General features: G+C 35.3%; 1 protein-coding gene across 1 annotated transcript in view; it reads left to right on the top strand.

The window, feature by feature from the left end:
- The window catches only part of ABCB5 (ATP binding cassette subfamily B member 5), a 172,966-nt gene that overhangs the window by 67,921 nt on the left and 83,509 nt on the right, over positions 1-21,536 (top strand). Inside the window, 4 exon segments of the mRNA XM_056118701.1 lie at positions 3-113; positions 2,771-2,896; positions 4,320-4,523; positions 14,394-14,564. Coding sequence (XP_055974676.1) covers positions 3-113; positions 2,771-2,896; positions 4,320-4,523; positions 14,394-14,564 — 612 coding nt within the window.

A 21,536-nucleotide genomic window follows, 5' to 3' on the forward strand; every position in this document is an offset into this window, starting at 1 on the left:
AGAAACCCAATATAGGTAGCTTTTCAACAACAGGATATAAACCTGAATGCATAAAAGGAATTGTGGAATTTAAAAATGTTTCTTTCAGTTATCCATCAAAGCCATCTGTCAAGGTAGGTTAAATTTAATTGTAAAATGTTACCATTCTATTATATAATCTTCTAATAAGGTATTCTTCTATGAGATTGTTTAGAATCACTTTATTTTTATAAAAATCTGTCCACTTTGCCTAGAAACTGACATAAAGATAGAGAAAGGACAGAAAGAAAGAAGGAAGTTCAGTAATGGAGAAGTAACCCTAGAAGACTTCAGTCTTTTTGTAGTTAATTGATTAAAGCATTTTCAACTTCAGGTTTTTCTCTACCCTAACACATAACCACGATGTTTTGGTGATTCCACTACTGATGGTACCACCTATTATTGGTGGCCCCAATATGTTAGCCCACTCAACATAAATTTCTCATTTTAGGAATTGAAGTGATAGTATGCAGGAAAGGCACTTGTTTTTCCTTACCTGCTGAGATTCAATCCCTGGCACTTCATATGGTCCCTCCAAGCATGGCCAGTGATCTTTGAATGTAGAACCAAGAATAATGTTTGAACACCACAGGCAACCCAAAAAAACACTGTCCTCCCGTTGTTCATCGATTTTGCTCGAGCAGGCCCAGTAGCGTCTCCATTTTGAGACTTCTTGTTACTGTGTTTGCCTTATCAAATACATCACGGGTAGCCTTCCAGGCTTTGCCGTGCGGACAATACTCTTGGTGGCTTGCTTGCCGGGCTCTCCGAGAGGCTGAGGAATCGAACCCGGCTCAGCCAGGCTGGCTACGCACAAGGCAAACGCCCTACCACTGTGCTATTGCTCCAACTCCCCCTCCAAAAAAAATCAGTAATAATAAGTATCTCATTTTGTCCTTCTAGTTTCCAGATTCTAATCTGTGAGTTATGCAAATACTGTACCATTCCCGTGTGCTCTAGTGCTTTTAGTATTTTGGGTTTCTGTGCCTAATAATATTCTTTCTTCGTTCTTTCTCTCTCTCGTTCTCTCTATTTTCCTTTCTCTCTCTCTTTGCTAGATTCGTTAGATTTCTCAATCCAACTACTGTGAAAGATTTCAAATAAAAGGCTAATATACATCCATCTTATAGAAAAAGGACATGATTTTAAGTGAAGCTGATAAGATTACTAATGCCACTAACCTGTATGCCTTTTAAAGTGTCTAGATATTCCAGCAAAATTCTCATCTAAAAAGCATCTACCTACTCCTTTATGTTTTTTTCTGTGTGAAATTTTCTTTTCAAATATTTTTTAAAATTCTTTTATTTAATTACCACTATTGGAAGAGTATTGTCATTTACATTTTTCTGAACATAAAGAAGAATCTCTATTTTATAACCACATTTTTATTGATTTCCTGGAGACTTAAGCACCAGCTGTGCTATTATAATGCATGAGAAAGAACTTTTGAAACATAACCACTTTGTTAAGGCAAGAAAAACAAATTGCTATTTTCTTTTGGTTAGTGGGGCCACACCTTGCTGTGCTCCTGACTTTGCACTCATGGGTCACTCCTGACAAGCTGGGGGAACATATTGGGGTGCCTGGAATTGAATCCAAGTCAGTAGCCTGCCATGCAATGCCTTACCCACTATGCTATCTCTCCAGCCACAGAATGAATTTTTAAAACTCCATCCACTTCAATTTTTAATTGATTATTTTAATGAAAACTCAAGAGTAAATGTGAATATGGAAGAAGGGGGTCCTTCCAGTGGTACCTCTACCACTTTTAGAAAATGTTTCCTTTTTTGCCCTTTGGAGGTTTCCTGTTTGGCTTATATAAAGAGTATTTCTTTACTATGGAAAATCATAGTAGGAGGATCCAAATGGAGATTCCCTTGGTAGAGTCAAAGTGCATACAAGCGTAAGCAAAAATGTTGATGGTTTCTATATGTGTTTGCTCTTGTCATTTTAGTAAGGTAATTATTTAAGAAACTTCTCTCACATTGCAGACCCCTGAAACAATAAATTCTGGTTAAAAAACATCCAGTTAGTGAGAAAAAGTTGAAGTTCTCCCCCTCATTGAATTGTCCCCATGATATGTACCATTAGAGATTTTTAATGATACTAACCCATGTGGTAGTCTAAAAAGAGTCTTGTTGGTCACTTTATTTTGAAATATATTTTGCAATAAATGTTAACTATATGCAAAGACAGGATCTCTTTAAATAACTTACAAAAATAGTCCAGCAAGATCATACAGCATGTTAGGTTTACCTGTATCCCATATCACCCTCTAAGCCTGCCAAAAGTGATCCCTGAGCACAGGGTCAAGAATAAGCCTGAGCATCACTGGGTGTGGCCCCAAAAAACAAAGTAAATAAATAGCTTACAAAGATAACTAGAAAAATTTCCTTCAGGTGTGGCAAATTAAAAGACAAGCCTTTTATTACCTGATAGTCATATAATTCACATAAATTATTTCTATTGAAATGTAAATGGGTTTCTGTGCCTAATTAATATTCTACAAATACTATTAAAGCTTGACAGTATATGGAAATATGACAAGTTATTCTCTTACTATTGTTTTCCAAAATTATGTAGGTGATTAATATAAATGTCTATGAAACAAACAGCATAAGATCTAGATTTGTTAAGTGTCACAGAACAATTTTATTTTGTCTTTTATTATTTGCTAAATTTCTCCAACTATGTAAATCATATTTTCTCTTATCTTGCTTATGAAATGTTCCCTCAAAAAATTTTTCAAAAGATTCTGAAAGGTCTGAATCTCAAAATTAAGTCTGGAGAGACAGTGGCCTTAGTTGGTCCCAATGGCAGTGGGAAGAGCACAGCAGTCCAACTCTTGCAGAGATTATATGACCCGGAAGATGGCTATGTAAGTGCAGCTAGCAATACCTCATACAATTTACACAACAGGATTTTGATATACCACCTATTACAAGAGTATAATTTTATCAACATTTTGTTCTTAATAGTGAAACTAAACAAGAAGACATCCATTTTTCCCCTATATAATTACCACCAAACAAATATTTATTGAATGCCCATTATATGCTAAGCACTGTCCTTGAATCTGAGGATACATAGGTAAATAAAAACTTCTACATTATCATGTTTTCATTTTAATAAGTAGAGAGAGACAACAAATAAAATAAGTAAATTATACAGTCTATTAGAAGGTAATAATACTGTGGAGAAAAAATGCACAGTAATTTATAGTGCCCAGAGTTTAACTAGAATTTGTTTTTAAAAACAGAAAAAAATGGTATCAGTGTTTGAAAAAGAAAAAGATTGTGCATTTGGGGGCCAGGGTGATGACACAAAGGACTATAGCACAGGCTTTGCATATGGGAACCCTGGGTTCAGTAGCCCCCAAGCTCTGCTGGGTGTGGGCCTAAAAGAAGAAACACTCATTTATTTTCTGTCATCCACAATATTGCAGTTAAGTTTCTAAACCTTGTAAATAGCATAAGCAATGAAACTATAATGGTAACAGAGGCTTAATTCTTAATACACCTATCTGAATTTTTAACCATTATTTTTAAAAGAAAAAATCTACTCTCTTAGAGCCTGGTTTCATTTCACTTTTCTTCTGAAGTCTTCAAACCAGATAATGCTAGAATCAAGTGCCCATGTTAACATTGAATAGATAAATTACATAGAGAGACTCTATGAGTTGGAATTATCAAATTTTGCCTTTGTCACTGGAATATTTGGGTTTGGGAAATGGAACTGTCTATGGAAGATAGTATTCATTTACTGTTACTTATAGGAATAAATAAAAGACACTTTTACCTTTATGGGGAATAGGATTTTGAAAAGAATTAAAAAAGGATATTTCCTTTAAAAAGTATAAGGTTATATGAGTCTTAAAATTTGCTAAAATTTGCTAAAAATGTCTTAAAAAATTTTGACTACTAGAGAAGTATCCTTAAGATACCTACTAGGTGCTCTTGGAGTAAAGATATTCATGTATTTGGTAAGATTATAAAAATTTGGGTTTTCCCATATAACATAAAAGTCTGTTACAATACACAGTGCTATAAATCTTTTGTCAAAATACAGTCAGTGTAGTGGTACTTTAATCATAATAGGTAACATTTTGAAGAGGTGAGGAATTTTAAACTTAACACACGTATAGTCTTATCAATGTTACCTCAATTTAAAAAAAATTGTATATTCAGCTTTCATTCTTGAAATGCACTGCTTCTCAGCTTCTGCTTTGGACTACTAAAATAATCCTCTTAAGCCAATATAGTGAAAACAGCACAGCATGACTCATTCCTCTGAATTGGCAGATCACGCTGGATGGTAATGACATAAGAACTTTAAATGTGCAACATTATCGTGAATGTATTGGAGTCGTCAGCCAAGAGCCTGTTCTGTTTGGGACCAGCATTAGCAACAACATTAAATACAGACGAGAAGGTGTGACTGATGAAGAGGTTGAAAAAGCAGCAAAGGAAGCCAATGCTTATGATTTTATAATGGAGTTTCCCAATGTAAGTTCACCATATAGCCTATGTCCTTACATTTGAGATAACACACTGCAATATTCCAAAATAAGGTAACAAAACAATAACTTAAACATGAGATTCTCTTAGATGAAACATCTGTAAATAACTGAATATGGTAACAAACTAAAGAAGAAATGCATAATTGCAAGGTCAATTTTTTAAATCACATTTAATTCTTACTGTTTTCACTACAAATGGCAAGGGGGAGGATATGTAACAAAAAAAAATCATTAGTATATGCTATGTTTAGTCTGCAAAATGTTGATATGTGAGGCCATCTTGTGGTTAAGAGAGAGAATATCATACTCTGTTAAAGTTGGTTCTATAAGAAAAAAGAAACCTATTACCAGTTATCATTTTTTTAGAAATACATGGGAGGATAAAAAAATGTGTGGAACAGTATAATTTAGTACAATATACTAAAATTTTTGGTTCTATGATTTATCAGATCCTAATAGCTATTTAGATTTGACAAAAAGGTATAAAACCACTTATTTACACTTCTAAAAGTATTCATTCATGAATTAACCCCTGGAATTAATGTGTGGAATACCATGTAAATATGAAAGGATCAAATTGAAATTAAATTCAGATAAAATACCACTATCCCAGAAGACAGCTATAACAAATAGTTTAATTTTCATTAGCATATTTTACAAACAACACTCCCTGGTTTACAATAACATTGTTTTTTTTTTTTAGTAGAAACTTTCGTTATACTAGTAATTCCCTTCTTTCTAATTTCTTAGGATTGCAGTGAAGACAGTAAATTCACTGAAGGCTTGAGATCATTCTTTGCTTTGTGGTTTCCTATACTTCTTTTCTTTGACTTTTTGTTACTTTCTTTATCTTTCCTTCCTCAAAACACTGCCATTGAGATTCCTGACTTTCCTGATTTATAATTAGAAAGTTTTCTGTTTCTCTTAGATTATATTATACCCTTTTATAAAAATTTCACGGATCACGATCCTCCCGTTGTTCATCGATTTGCTCGAGTGGGCCCAGTAACGTCTCCAACATGAGACTTGTTGTTACTGTGTTTGGCATATCGAATACGTCACGGGGAGCTTGCCAGGCTCTGCCGTGTGGGAGAGATACTCTTGGTAACTTGCCGGGCTCTCTGAGAGGGGCGGAGGAATCGAACTCGGGTCTGCCATGTTGGTCGCCTGTAAGGCAAACGCCCTACCACTGTGCTATCGCTAATACTTAAAGATGTCCCCTGATGTAAAACTAATTATAAATAATAATGTAAATCTAATAACAAACTGAGGAATAGCCCAACAAATTAAAGATACTAGCTTTCCCTAGTTTTGATCCATGGAACCAAAAAAATAAAAGAGAAATTCTAGGTTATCATGATGAATAATAAATCTGAAAACTTGATTAGCCAGAGAAATAAGAATAAGCATAAGAATAAAAGTTTTGGCTAGCTTAGGTTGTAAGAATTAGGGAAAACACTAAAGTTTTCAAAAGTCTAAAGAAGAACAGGAAAATTTAGGCAATGTTTGACAGTGCTAGCCTAGGAGTGTCACCCATTGGAGAAGCAGTCTTAGTCCCCAAATACTTTTAAAATAATATAATAGGTTTAACTGATACTTATTAACCTTTTACCATAAATAACTAAAGAGCGGGCTAACATATAGGAAGCATAACACAGTTGTTTCCAAGCACTGAATTCAAGGTAATGCTGACTGATTTCTGAGTGAAAGAAACTCATAAAGAAATAAAATTTATGGGGCTGGAGTGATAGCACAGCAGGTAGGGCTTTTGCCTTGCATGTGACCAACCTGAATTCCCAGAATCCCATATGGTCCCCCAGCACCTCCAGGAGTGATTTCTGAGTGCAGAGCCAGGAGCAACACCTGTATATCGCCAGGTGTGACCCAAAAGGCAAAAAAGAAAGAAATGAAATAAAATTTACAGCATTCTGCCTGAGAATAACATTCTGACACATAATTTAGTCAAAACTAAAACCCAGAAAACCTTGAAAATTAGGCTGAATTAAGCAACTGGGTAATTAATAAGATGTTTTGGTTTGACATAGGGTTACAGGTGAGGGAAAGAGTCTCTGTAAGAATCCTTGAGGTTTTGTGTCTGTGGTCAACCAGGAACTGCAGTTATACGGCTGAAAGTAGAATAGTTACTGGAAGTCAAGCTGTGCATATGCTGAAAGTACAGCCTAGCCAGAGTGGAGAGATCACACTAACACCCTTTTAATACACCAGGCATATAACTAAGACACACACACACACACACACACACACACACACACACACACACACAAGAGACACACCTTAGAAATAAAGAACACACCTCTGAGTAAGGCTCACTCTAGACCTGCCCTAACAAAGCCTAAAACCAAGCCAGGACAAGATCCCTAGAGACAGAATTTAGAGATTGGGTGCTGCCAAGTTTTGAGGTTTTCTATGTATCTACCCTAACAAAGTATAAAACTAATATCATACAAGTTTAAGATGGTCAGTCAGTATCTGAATTTCCTACTAGGATTAAAATTCAATTTTTCAGAAGAAAACAGAACTCAATCTGTCCAACATATTATTCACAGTATTTCATACATCCTATAATAACAAGATATTAAAAGAAACAGGAAAATGTGATCCAGATGCAAGAAAACATTTACATACTTTTAAACCATAGCCATTTCATGGGACCAGAGAAACAGTATGGTATACAGACAACCAAGGTTCAATCTCTGACATCCCATATGGCCCCCTGTACACTGCCAGGAGTGACCCCTCAGTGAAAAGCGAGGAGTAACCCCTGAGCATTGCCTGATATCCCCCCCCACAAAAAAAATTGTCATTTCATGAGTCAGAAAGAGAGGGACAGACATAGAAAGACTGCATTCATCTGGGGGAACATAAAGTAACAAAATAGGAGACTAACACCCAAAAATAGCCGAGATAAATACCAGGAGGTTTACTCCATGGCTTGGAGGCCAGCTGCACACGCTATAGGTAAAGGCAGCTCAGATAAAGAAGGGAGCACCAAATAGAGGGTGTTGGGAGGATCCTCCCAAGATGGGAGAAGCATGCTGAAAGTAGACTCTAGACCGAACATAATTGCCACTCAATGCTTCTTTTGCAAACCACAGCACCCAAAAGGAGAGCGAGAACAAAAGGGAGTGCCCTGCCACAGAGGCAGGGTGGGATGGGGGGATGAGGGGGGTGGGAGGGATACGGGGATTAGTGGTGGTGGAGAATGGGCACTGGTGGAGGGATGGGTACTGGATCATTGTACAACTGAAACCCAAGCACAAAAATTTGTAAGTCTACAACTGTACCTCATGGTGTTTCACTAATAAAAAATAAATTAATTAATTAAAAAAGATTTTTAAAAAGAAAAAAACCCTTGAAAGAGTAAAAGAATAGTATAATTAAATTATATAAATTAAAGGCCGGAGTGATAATAACAAAATATATATTAAAATTCAGAAACATTTGAAAATTAAGTAATATAGATTCTAAATAATCTATGGCTCACAGAGGAAGTCTTGGGGAAAATTTAAAACTATTTGGAACTAAAAATTTAAAATTCACTATATTAATATTTGTAGAATATAATTGCAGTTCTACTTTAAGATGCTTTTATCAAATACTTGTTTTAGAAAATAAAAATAACTCAGCAACCAAAAGGAGAGAGAAAACAAAAGGGAATGTCCTGCCACAGAAGCGGGATAGGATAAAGGGGTTGGGGGAGTTAGAAGGATACTGGGATTATTGGTGGTGGAGAATGGGCACTGGTGGAGGGATGGGTGTTCGATCATTGTATAATTGAAACCCAAGCACAAAAACTTGTAATGTCCACAACTGTACCTCATGGTGTTTCACTAATAAAAATTTTTTTAAAATAAATAAAATAATAAAAATAACTCTAATCTATCATTTTCATTTTGAGAATCAAGTGAAAAAAAAAGCCTCACAAGCAGGCAGACGGAAATAATGGATTAGAGCGCAAATGAGTGAAACAGAAAAAGTTAAAACAACATTAGAAACCGTCATTAAAACCAAAATATGTTTATTTTAAAACATCAATAAAATCAATAAAACTATGTGAGCAAGACTTACACAAAACCAAAAGAGAGAACAGAAATTAACAATATCAGGAATGGAAGAAGTTGCATCACTATTTATACAAAGACATTAATATAAGAATACTATGAAAATTATTATGCCTATAAATTTAACAGCTTACATGAGAGTCAATGCTTTGAAAGACAAACTAACAAAACTCACTCTACAAGAAATTGTTACCCTTGGTAAGACTTATGATTATGAAAACTAGACTGGAAACTATGAAAACTAGACTACTATTCTAGTAGCAATAGTTACAGAAGAAATCAAAGTAGCAGAAACAAAGCCTCAGATAACAAAACATGCTGGGAATTATGGTTCAAATTGTAGAGCACATATGTTCCATGCATTAGGCTTAGATTTACTCCCTGGCCTTGCCAGCTCCACCAGCACCTCAGCGTATGGCCCTTATGTCATACATAAAATACATCAAAGTGACATCAAAGTTTTGAGGAAATTTAAAAACTATTTGGAACTAAAAAATGAAAATGCACTATATCAATACTTGCAGAGTACAATTGCAGCTCTACTTTAAGATGCTTGTATTATCAAATACTTGTTTTAGAATATAAAAATAATGAATGAATTTAATAAAATGAAATGAGAATGAATTTAATGAAAGCCGTCTTGGGGCTGGAGTCTTGCCTTGCACACAGTCAATCCAGGCTCAATTCTAGCACCACATAAGGTCCCTGAGTCCCAACAGGAGTGATTTTTTTATGTACAGAGCCAGGATTATATAGGCCCTGAGCATGACTGAGTGTCCCCAAAATAAAATAAACCAAGAAACAGTAAGTCTTCTAAGTGAAAATTTAGATATCTTGCTGAGATAAATCATATATCTAAATAGTGTGTTTTATTATTTGGCTTAAAGGTTCAATGTTTTTTAAAATAGGTATTCTCCCCAAATTGATCTATAGATTTTATGCTATATCAAAATCCTCAATAGTCCTTTTGGGGGGAATGGGGTTCGGGGCCACACCTATCCATGCTTAATGGTTACTCCTGGATCTGCGCTCAGAGATCACTCCTGGAAGTGCTCTGGGAACCATATGTGGTGCAGAAGATGGAACCAAGACCTGCTGAGTGCAAGGCAACCAACTTAACCACTTTACTATCTCTCAAAGCCCTAATAGTCTTTGTGTGTCTAATTGGAAACTGACATATTGATTCCAAAACTTATTTGAAAATTTAAAAGATCAATAACAACCAAAACAATTTTGAGAAAAGAACAAGAAATTCAGGAGACTTATAATATCAAATTTTATTATAGCAATTAAGACAGTTGTTACAACATAAAGAAGGATATAAATATCTGTAGACCAAAATAATGTACATCCAGAAATAGACACATGTATTTAGTCACTTGATTTTTAGTAATGTCCACATAATTCAGTAGGGGAAAGAGATTTTCCCAACAAATAGTGCTTGAACAATTAGCTATTTATAAGAAATCCCACCCAAAAGTGAAATGTAACTCTTCATACCATACACAAATATTAACGTATGGATAAATTAGATGAAATATAAAACTTAAACTATTAAATCTCAAAATAAATCTTAGAGGAAAGCCTTTGTGACCTTAAGGTAGAAACCTTTCTTAGAAAAACATTAATTCCAGAGAAAACGGGCCAGGAGGACTGGTCACTGGTTGGTCAATTGTGTGGGAGATGAATGGTAATTAAGATAGAGGAGGATCCATTGTGACAATACTAGTTGGAAATGATCACTCTGTACAATAACTGAGTGTTGAAAGCAGGTAAGGGGATATAGATGATAACCTTTCAGCATCTGTATCGCAAACCATAATGCCTAAAACGAGAGAGAAACAGACAGACAGACAGACAGAGAGAGAAAGAGAGAGGAGAGGTGCCTGCCATAGAGGCAGACTGGGGTGGGGGGTGGCTTTAAGGGGTGGAAGGCAAACTGGGGACAGTAAGAAATTAACACTGGTGGAAGGATGGGTGTTGGAACATTGTATGACTGAAATGCAATCATGAACAATTTTGCAATGCTCTATCTCACGGTAATTAAATTTAAAAAAGAGTCACTTACTATTTTAAAAAGTTGATAAACTGGATTCTGTCAAAATTAAAGCCATCTTCTAAAAAATCATTTAGAAAATAAAACATAAGACAGTGAAAGAAAAATCATACTATACAAATGTGATAGAGGACATGGATCTAGAATATATAAAGAACACTGTCTGAAAGATTAGTAATAAAAGTAAAATCTAAGGGACTGAAAGTACAGCAGGTAAAGCACTTGCCTTGCACACATCTGACTCACTTTTGATCTATCTTCAGCCTCACAGATGGTCACCCAACCACCACTAAGAGAGATTACTGAGTACAGGGCCAGGAGTTAGCCCTGAGCAACAATGGGTGTGGCCCTATCCCCCACCCTACAAATAATAAAAGTAAATTGATTAATTTAAACTTTAATAAAAACTTAACAACATTTCACTAAAATTGAATTAGCTGAACTTTATGAACATTTACATTAATAGACACTAGAGATATGGAAAGTTAATAATCATAATGTGATAAATACCACCCCACACTTATAAGATTGGTTAAAATTTTTTAAAAAAACTAACAATAATAACTTTTGTTGATGATATTTATAAAGCAATTGGATCTTTTATTCCAAATATAATTTTACAAATATTTTAGAAATAAATTTGTCGGGCTGGAGTGCAAGCACAGTGGGTAGGGTGTTTGCCTTGCATCCGGCGGACCCACGTTCAATTCCTCCATCCCTCTCGGAGAACCCGGCAAGCTACCGAGAGTATCCTGCTCACACAGCAAAGAATTGCAAGCTCCCCCTGGTATATTCAATATGCCAAAAACAGTAAAACAAGTCTCACAATACTGGTGCCCGATCGAGCAAATCGATGAACAACAGAACAGTGCTACAGTGCTACTATAATGTTAAAAATGTACTGTTCCCCACATCCAAAAGAACAAAAGCAACCAATGCTGGCGCGGATGTGGTGAGAAAGGGACACTCTTTCACTGTTGGTGGGAATGTCGACTGGTTCAGCCTTTCTGGAAAACAGTATGGACAATTCTCAAAAAATTAGAAATTGAGCTCCCATTTGACCCAGAAATACCACTCCTGGGAATATATCCCAGAGAGGCAAAAATGTATAGTCGAAGAGACATCTGCACTTGTTTGTTCATTGCAGCACTCTTTACAATAGCCAGAAACTAGAAGAAACCTGAATGCCCAAGAACAGATGACTGGTTAAAGAAACTTTGGTACATCTACACAATGGAGTACTAGGTAGCTGTTAGAAAAGATGAAGTCATGAAATTTATATACAAGTGGTACAACATGGAAAGTATCATGCTAAGCGAAATGAGTCAGAAAGCGAGGGACAGACATAGAAAGATTGCATTCATCTGGGGAATATAAAGAAAATAAATATGAGATTAATACCCAAGAACAGCTGAGATCAACACCAGGAGGATTACTCCATAGCTTAGAGGTCAGCCGGGCATTCTAGAGGAAAGGGCAGCTCAGATAGAGAAGGGACCACCAAATAAAGGGTGTTTGGAGGATCCTCCCAGGAGGGGAGATGCATGTTGAAAGTAGACTATGGACTGAACATGTTTGCCACTCAAAGCCTCTTTTGCAGACCACAACACCCAAAAGGAGAGAGAGAACACAGGGGATTGCCCTGCCACAGAGGCAGGGTGAGATGGGAGGGATAGGGGTGGGAGGGATATTATCCATGGTGGTGGAAAATGGGCACTGGTGGAGGGATGGGTATTTGATCATTGTATAATCGAAACCCAAGCACAAAAAAATTGTAAATCTACAACTGTACCTCAAGGTGTTTCACTAAAAATAATTTTTAAAAAAAAGATTAAAAAAGTACCGTTCTATTTTTGATATTAATAGCTTCATATAAATTTATACAAAGTTCTCAAATGAAATATGTGGTTTCCAGCTAACTTTGTATATGAGATAAATAATCATTTTTAAAATATTCCCCAAAATTATATAAAAATTATTTCTTTATTTACACTAATAATTGATTACCTGAAGTTTAAATCTAACAACTATGATTTTTGAAGTTTTTATTTAGCTACAGTAAATCTATCAACCCAATACAGTCCATATTGAGTGGGAAATTACTTAGCAATAAATGGGAGTTAATTACTGGCACACAATATAGATGGTATTTTAAAAAATAAATTATACTATGTAAAAGACCATAGACCAAAATAACAGTCACTGTATTTATAGCAAAGCTTTGGGATACGAGGTCAATTCTTTTATGTAAATCAAAAATAAATAATGGAATTTGACATAGAATAAATACAATACCATGCCCCTCCCCCCAAATGAAATACTTGAACATAAATCCAAGAAAATATGCACACAAATTATAAGAGAAAAACTACAGAATTATGATGAACAAAATAAGTAACTGTGGAAGGCATTCCATCTTCATGTGCTAAAAACATCAATACTGCCAAGATACCAGTTCTTCTCAACTTGATCTATAAACTCAATGAAATACCAAACTCCCAGAAAGCTATCTTGTAAAAATATGACTGATTCTAAAGTAGATATGGAGACGAAAGACCCAGAATAGCTGACATAATATTGAAAGAGAAAAATAAAGGATTACACTCACTTCAAAACTTTCCAGAAAGCTACAGTAACTAAGACAGCAAGCATGGTTCAGTATGTGTCCATGAACAATTCAGTCATTGATGGACCTAGAATAAGACAGTGGTCTCAATGGTCCTGACCATATTATCTACGTGTGCCATAAGCTATGCCTGTGTTTGTGTAATTACTGATGTCTGCACAATAAAGAAATCATGAAATTATGCATTTTCCATTTGAAATATAAGATGCTTAACACTAAGAATAAATCCTAATGTAAACTATGTACTTTAGGTGATTATGAGATATCAAATGTAAGTTTATCAGTTGTAACAAATTGTTGACAGTTAAGACTACACACGAAGAGCAGGGAATGTATAGAAATTTCTGTACTTTGCTCTACTTTTGCTGCGAATACAAAACTTCTAAAAACTGTTATTTTAATGTACTATAACACTGTATTATAACATTTATGTGAAATCATAGAACAAATATCTAGTAATACCTAGTGTGTTAACACCTCATCACAGTCACGGTCACAGTCCTCCCATCGTTCATGGATTTGCTAGAGCAGGCCCAGTAATATCTCCACCGTGACACTTTGTTGTTACTGTGTTTGGCATATTGAATACATCAGGGGTAGCTTGCCAGGCTTTGCCATGCGGGCGAGACACTCTCAATAGCTTGCCAGGCTCATATGGTAAAAAAAAAAATAGCTGTAGTGATAGTATAATGGGTAGGGTGTCTGCCTTGCACATGGCCTACTCCGTTTCAACCCCCAGCCCCCATATAGTGTCCTCAGCACTGCCAGGAGTAATTCCTGAGGACAGAGTCAAAGTAATCCCTGAGTGTCACCGGATACGGCCCCAAAAAACAACAAAAAAAAGTTCATATTATTGTTAATTTTTCCTCAAACTTTTGGCTATCATATATACATTTCTTTTAGTTATAGCCAAATTTTTCTTAGGTTCTCTCTTCACTAGACTTTTATTATCGTTATTTGCTTTTACAAAGAAAAATTAAAGGTCAAAATCAGCTAGATTAAGTTGGTGTTTAACACACCTGTGATTGATTGCCATTTCCTGCTCTAATCATGCTGCTTTCTGTTTCTGTCCTCTTTCCTATTTTCCATTAGAAATTAAATATCTTGGTAGGAGATAAAGGAACTCAAATGAGTGGGGGACAGAAACAGAGAATCGCAATTGCTAGAGCTTTAGTTCGAAACCCCAAGATTCTGATCTTAGATGAAGCTACATCTGCTCTGGATACAGAAAGTGAATCATTTGTTCAAGCTGCACTGGAGAAGGTAAGTGAGCAGATATATTTATAACTTCCACATTCTTGGTTCACAACTGATTTTAAATATAATAAATCATGACTCTATCATGAATTTTTTTAAGTTTAGAGTTCCAGTTCAGATAGGGATGCAGGCTATTTACTCTTTCTTCTTGTAAAAACCTAGGGGTGTCTGTGTGTGTGTGTGTATGTGCGCGCACATGCACGCACGTGTGTCTAATATATAGGCAATCATCATATATATATATATATATATATATATATATAACCACATTGCAACATATCTGCAGTTTTCAACTCCTCACATCCATCAACACTAAAATCACATCTATCCTTTGCTTCTTCTATACAACCCTGTAGCTTATTCTTGGTCAATACCCAATATATATTTGTTTATGTAATCTGTTCAATTGTTGAACAGAATTGTTCAAGATCTGAAGTGCTCTTTTCTGAATCTTTTCATTTATGCTTGCTAAAAACAAATTTTGCTTTATTAGTCTAGTTTAAAAAGATGACTTAAAGAACATGAGAAATGATGTTTAGGAGGAAATATTTCACTTCAGGGGGCTGGGGAATGGGAGAGTGGGCATTGTGAAGGGAAGGGAATCATTCAGCCAGGAGGAGGTGGTGCTGAAAAGTAGTAAAATGTTATAGGAAAGTGGACACTGGTGAGGGGATAAGTGTTGAAGCATTGTATGCCTAAAACCCAATCATGAATAAGTTGGTAAGTTCATATATATATACATATATATATATATACACACACACAAACAGGGGGAAAATAAAATGAAAGCAGGACTTAAACTAAATGGATAAAGGTTTATGCCACAAGCTAGGGGCATCTACTCTGCTCCTGGTTCCAACCTGGCTTGCCAAAGCTGCAGACCCCATGCTGTCCCACTACAAGGAATCATGGCAGTAAACACCTGCAGGCCCCTGGGGGAGCAGAGGAAGCTCACACTGATTCTGTGATAAACCCTGGGAAAGTTTTTGGAAATGTTAAAAGGAGTATGCAAATATAAGGAATAATTATTATTAAGGAGCCTCAGCTATACCACATCAATGAAGAACTTTTACAAAGGCCCTTCGCTAATTATGAGAAGGGTTTCCATCATGGTTTTATTCTTTGAAGAGACAGAGCTGCTTTGTTGCAGCCTTTATGAGCCTTTCTTTATCATCACTGTTATTCCTCACTATGATGCACCTTGGTAATCTTCTTCCAAGTCTCCTTATATTATATTTTTACTACTTGGAGAACTGAAAAGTAGGAAAAGTAGTATAGAACATTAATCTGTAGGCTTGTTTAATAAGTTAAGCTCTGAGAAGTAATTATCTAAAGTTGAAGTTGGATTATTGCATACAGACACACATATACATACAAATATATATTTTGGGGTGTCAGTTAAATATCTTTCTTTCTATTTATTTATGGAATTAAATTTTAAGTTTTTTTTTCTTTTCTATTTGTAGCAACACTATAATAGTTGGAAACTTAAAGGGGATTTTTACAAGGGGATTTCCTTACTGGGAATTTAGCCAGAAGAGCAAAGGTAACAACACCCAGACTAACTCTTCCAAAAAGCACCATGCAACTTTTTAAGTCTCTTTAATAGAGCTCACATTGGTAAGACTTCTCATTAGAATTTTGGACACTAACTTTTTTCGGGGTATTGTTATTTCCACTTTGATCTATTAGAATCTTGTAGAGAATCTAAAGGGAAAAAAATAGATCATTGTAACTCTTCAGCAAATTTAAAAATATAGTCTTCACAAAGATTTACTTATAATATTAAAGGGTTCAAAATCTCTCTTGAAATCATGAGTAAATCATTATTTTGCGTGTAATGAAGAACAAGTTAATGATAACAGCTCATCTTCACAAGAAACCCCTGTCACTGTCACTGTCACCATCACTGTCCTCCCATTGTTCATCGAGTTGCTCGAGGGCCCAGTAACGTCTGTCTCTTTTGTGAGATTTGTTGTTACTGTGTTTGGCATATTGAATACGTCACAAGTAGTTTGCCAGGCTTTGCCGTGCGGGCGAGATACTCTTGGTAGCTTGCCGGGCTTTCCGAGGGGGGTGGAGGAATCGAACCCAGCTCGGCTGGGCTGGCTGTGTGCATGGCAAATGCTCTATCACTGTGCGAAACCGAAGATATTAAAAACATTAATTTTCCTAATGACTTTACATCTCACACTAGGATGCATGCACATTGAGGCATAAAGGCTGGACTTCTCTGAAAGCAAACAATAGTGAGGCCAGAACCTGGACCAAGACAATTTCTAGCTCATTCTTACAGTCACTGTGCTATGTATGTTGCCTCAAGATTATATATTCACTAATGACCAAGGTAAAATCTAGCGTATTTCTTAAAATTAGCCTTGGGCCAGAGACATAGGCCTTGAATGTGGCAGACACATTTTGGACACTAACTTTTTTCAGGGTATTGTTATTTCCACTTTGATCTATTAGAGTCTTGTAGAGAATCTAAGGGGAAAAAAATAGATCATTGTAACTCTTCAGCAAAATTTAAAAATATAGTCTTCACAAAGATTTACTTACAATATTAAAGGGTTCAAAATGCCACCAGCACAGCATATGATTCAACACTGCCCTGAGCACAGAACCAAGAATAAGCCCTGGGCACCACCATGTGTGACCAAAAAAAAACCAGAAACTTAAATAGAATTACCACATGATTAGGCTATTCAAATTCTGGGTATATAACAAAATACTTAAGACAGGGTTCAAACAGGTATTTGTACTTCAGTGTTCACACTAGTAGCATACTGAAAAGGTAGAAATAAATCAAATTATGTTTATAAACAGATGAATAGATAATCAAAACATGGTTTATATATGTGGATACATAAACATACATATGTTTGTACATATGCATATGCATATAAATATACATATGCATATAAATATACACATGCATATAAATAAAACACATGCATATAAATATACACTTATATACATATGCATATAAATATACATATGCATATAAATATACACATGCATATAAATAAAACACATGCATATAAATATACACTTATATACACACAATGGAATAGGAGTCTTGAAAAGAAAATTTATGTACTGTAACATGGAAGGCATGCTAAGTGAAATTAGACAGAATCAAAGATATAGTTATTGTATCATTAAACTTACATGAGATAGCTAGAATAGTCAGATTTATAGACAGAAGCAGAGGTTGTCTAGTGCTGAGATGAAAGGGAAGAGGGGAGCTATCATTTAAAGAGTGTACAGTACCAGTATGGATTGAAGAAAACATTTCGGAAATTAGTTGTAAAACAATATGAATGTACACGGTGGCACTATATTATACCTCTAAAAATGGTTTATGGTTTGGAAACTAGATAGCAGTAAGATGCTTGCATTGCATATGTGATAGCAACAAACACATACTTATACACACACACACACACACACATACACACAAATAGCAATCTAAACCCGAATATTGAAAGAATAATAACACAAAAGCAATTCACCCCTCAGATCCAGGAGGATCTTAAAAATAGAGCAGATGGGGCTGGAGAGACATGACAGTGGCTAGGATATTGCCTTGTATGTGGCTTAGGTTTGATGTCAGTCACCTCCTATAGTTCCCTAAGCCCTGCCGGGAGTGATCCCAAAGCCAGGAGTAATCCTTAAGCACCACCAGCTGTGGCCCAAAAGCAATAAAACAACTAGAATGGTAAACTTCATCTTGGTCAACTTAACAAAAATTCACATATTTATTAATATATACATACATATACTCTTTTCCATAACCCATTGCATTTTTGGTAAAGAAACTCAAACCATACCCCAAAGTAGGCTTATAATAGATTTACTTTTGTTCTCTTGTGCTGCTAATTTTTATCTTACTATATACATAGACAATTGATTTTGCTTTACAAATGAACTTGTCATTATTACTTAGCATAGCATTTTAAGCCTTTAAAAGTATAATAGAATATTTAAAATATAGTGAAATATTTTTCATGATATGAATAACTCAGTAAGTTTATATTATTCCTTAGTTTTGAACTCCTTCACAAATATACAATTCCTATTTTTTTTAAATATCAATTTTCCTAATTGCTACTAAATGAGGCATCCCTAAGATACTATTTATTGATCAGTGTTCTGGGCTAGGTAAGCTATTATTCACCTCTGGAAGAAAGATGAGCTTATTATTGTAGCATTTTCTCTTCTTGTCTACTATGCTTTTCATTGTTTACTTTTTTGTTGTAAATTTCCCCAAAAGTATTAGCTTACTAAAGTTTAAGTGAAGGAAAAAATTATAGAAAGACCATAAATAATTTTATTATTCATTATTATATTCTTATTTATTACTATTTTTCCAGTAGTTAGCTTCTTTCTTAACTTAGTTAAAAGCAGAAATAAAACAATTCCAGCTTATAAAAAGAAAACATTGTACTATAGAGTGCTATATTCCTAGGTTAGTACAGGTGATCTCATCTCAACAAAGAGCTTAAATTTTGAATGTTCTTTCCCTTTAAAAAGGCCTTAAAAGTTACATGCTTGAATAGATCTTCTATAAGTTAAAAAGAACTGCTGGATGAGGAGGTGGTCCATTTATTAAATATGGACACAAAGTACCTGATATTTTGCTATTTGTCATCCCATTTTACAAACAAAAAAGTATTCTTAAATAGGTAAAGTAACCTAATAGTAATTACACATTGTTCAACTATGGAACTAGTCTTGGTACACAAGAATGCCAATTTAATTGGCTATCAGTATTATATTGAGGTACCGAAGACAGAAAAACTGTATTCTTATACAATTACCATAGAGATTTTCTATTATAAAGGATCAGTTAAAAATTGGTAGCCCAGAGTTGGAAACATATAAAAAGAATGGTAAAAGTTTTTAGGTAAATAGTAAATTTTTTATTCATTTTTAATGCATTTCCACCAGCTTTTATTAGATGAAAGCATTTTGTATCTTAAATAAAAAGTTTACAGGCAATAGGAATTGTATTACCACAGGACTGAATCATGGAGAGCATGTCACCAAAGGACCAGAAGTCTGTCTGAGGCAACCTTTGGGCAGAAGTGGGAGCTTGTGTTCTCATAGGTTACCCACCCCCATGATTGCTGTGGGCACTAGAACGTTGTGTTTACAGGCTTCTTGAGAGTATATTACCCTTGTTAATTGACCAGCAGTCAAATGCAGGCCCTCTCAAATGCTCACAGCCTTTCATTGTTCTCCTTTCTTTTCCTGTTGCCCACCTTTATTTCAGGCCCATGACCACCACTGGTGAGAGAGAAACAAGCTGGTGTTGTCAGGCCCTTATCTCTGCCCTAGCAATTCTGTAAAGGATGTTTTAAAGCACCCTCAATTTCAAAGTCCAAGCTAATTACCTGGTGATTTATGGTTGTGCATGGAATTGTGAAGTAATCTGAAAAATGCCAGCAAAGTGTCAAGTAAAAACCTATCTTCCTGTTGACCTTTCTTTGGTCAAATACCTAATTGTTTGGCTTTTAGCTTTGTGAAAACTGTGCAGGAAGAGAGGAAGTACTAGTGAATTCTTGCAAATTGGTACTTCCTAGAAGAAATAATAACAACAAAAGTACATTGAAAATCTATCATACCAACTTTGATGCATCTGAAAACACAGAGGAATGAATTGCACTGCCTCCCTTATCATTATAGCAATTATTGGTAAAAGATGACACATCAACAAAAATTTTTTTAATCTGTTTGCTTAGAGTCCTTGACTTCGAGAATCTTTTTTTTCTGTTTCTTGGAGAGTCTTGAACAATTTCTATTTGTCTATTTGCAGGCTGTGGGGAGGAGGGGTGGGGAGAGTGTGGGCAGGTGGAGGGGTCATACTGTTTCACCCTTACAGGATCATAAGCAGTGCGAGGAATCAAACTGGGGTCAGACACATGCAAGGCAAGCTTGTTTTTTCCCTGTACTATGTCTCTTCAGACCTCATTTTATTTTTGGACTACACCCAGTAATGCCCAGCAGCTACTCTCAGCTTTGCGCTCAGGGATGCTTGGAACCATATGGTGCCAGAGTTCAAACCCATGGCTCCAGCATACAAAATGTGTGCTCCACTCTTTGAGCTATCTCTCCTGCCCTCTTTTCCTTATTTTAAGCCTGAAAGCAATTACTGTTCATTTTTTGTTTTTTTGCTGCCAGTTGTTATCAGGTGCCATACCCTCAGTGCTCTTCGGTCAGGGTCACTCCATGTGGAGGGGTAGAGAATATTTGGCCTTTATAAACCAACGTCTGGTGTCCTGCTACTATTCTGAACCACATCTCCATACCTAAAATTTTTTTTACCTTTATGACTCGTACATCAGTTTTAGACTCTTGGATCAATAATATATACATTTATGTAATGAATTTTATAATACTTTGATTGTGAATGGTAGTAATAGGCACATTTCATAAGCCTTTTAAGTTTTTTCCATTTAAATTATTAGTCATGTATATGATTTATAAAATCAGAGATTTTCATTTATATTATCAATAAGTAATAATGTAATATCTACTTTAATAAAAACTTTATTACTTAAAACATGATACTGATGGGTAAGCATAGGTTGTTCTAATCTTAGAGAACATGTATGCATACAAAGACACATTCTTATTGTCGGAATTCAGGTGACATACTTGAACTTTTGTAAAATAAATAAGCCTGACTCATATGCAATACCTAACACACATAAAAAATTTAGTTTTTTGAAGAGAAGATCTAGCATAAAACAAATCTGTATCAGAAAACCTTGTGATTCTGATTTTGTCCACAAGAGGCCACATGTCATTCTCATCTTTCCTAGTTGAAACTTCTGATTGATTTTATAAGTCTTTTTTCTCACATTCTCCTTGCAGTATGATGTGATATATGTGCTTCTTTCTGTTTTTTAAATTTCATGTACATAGATAAATTTCTCAAACATTTATTTTGAAAAATTTTTGAAAACATGT

This window comes from Sorex fumeus, unplaced genomic scaffold (genome assembly GCF_029834395.1).
Source record: "Sorex fumeus unplaced genomic scaffold, SorFum_2.1 ptg000037l, whole genome shotgun sequence".
Classification (NCBI taxonomy): domain Eukaryota; kingdom Metazoa; phylum Chordata; class Mammalia; order Eulipotyphla; family Soricidae; genus Sorex; species Sorex fumeus.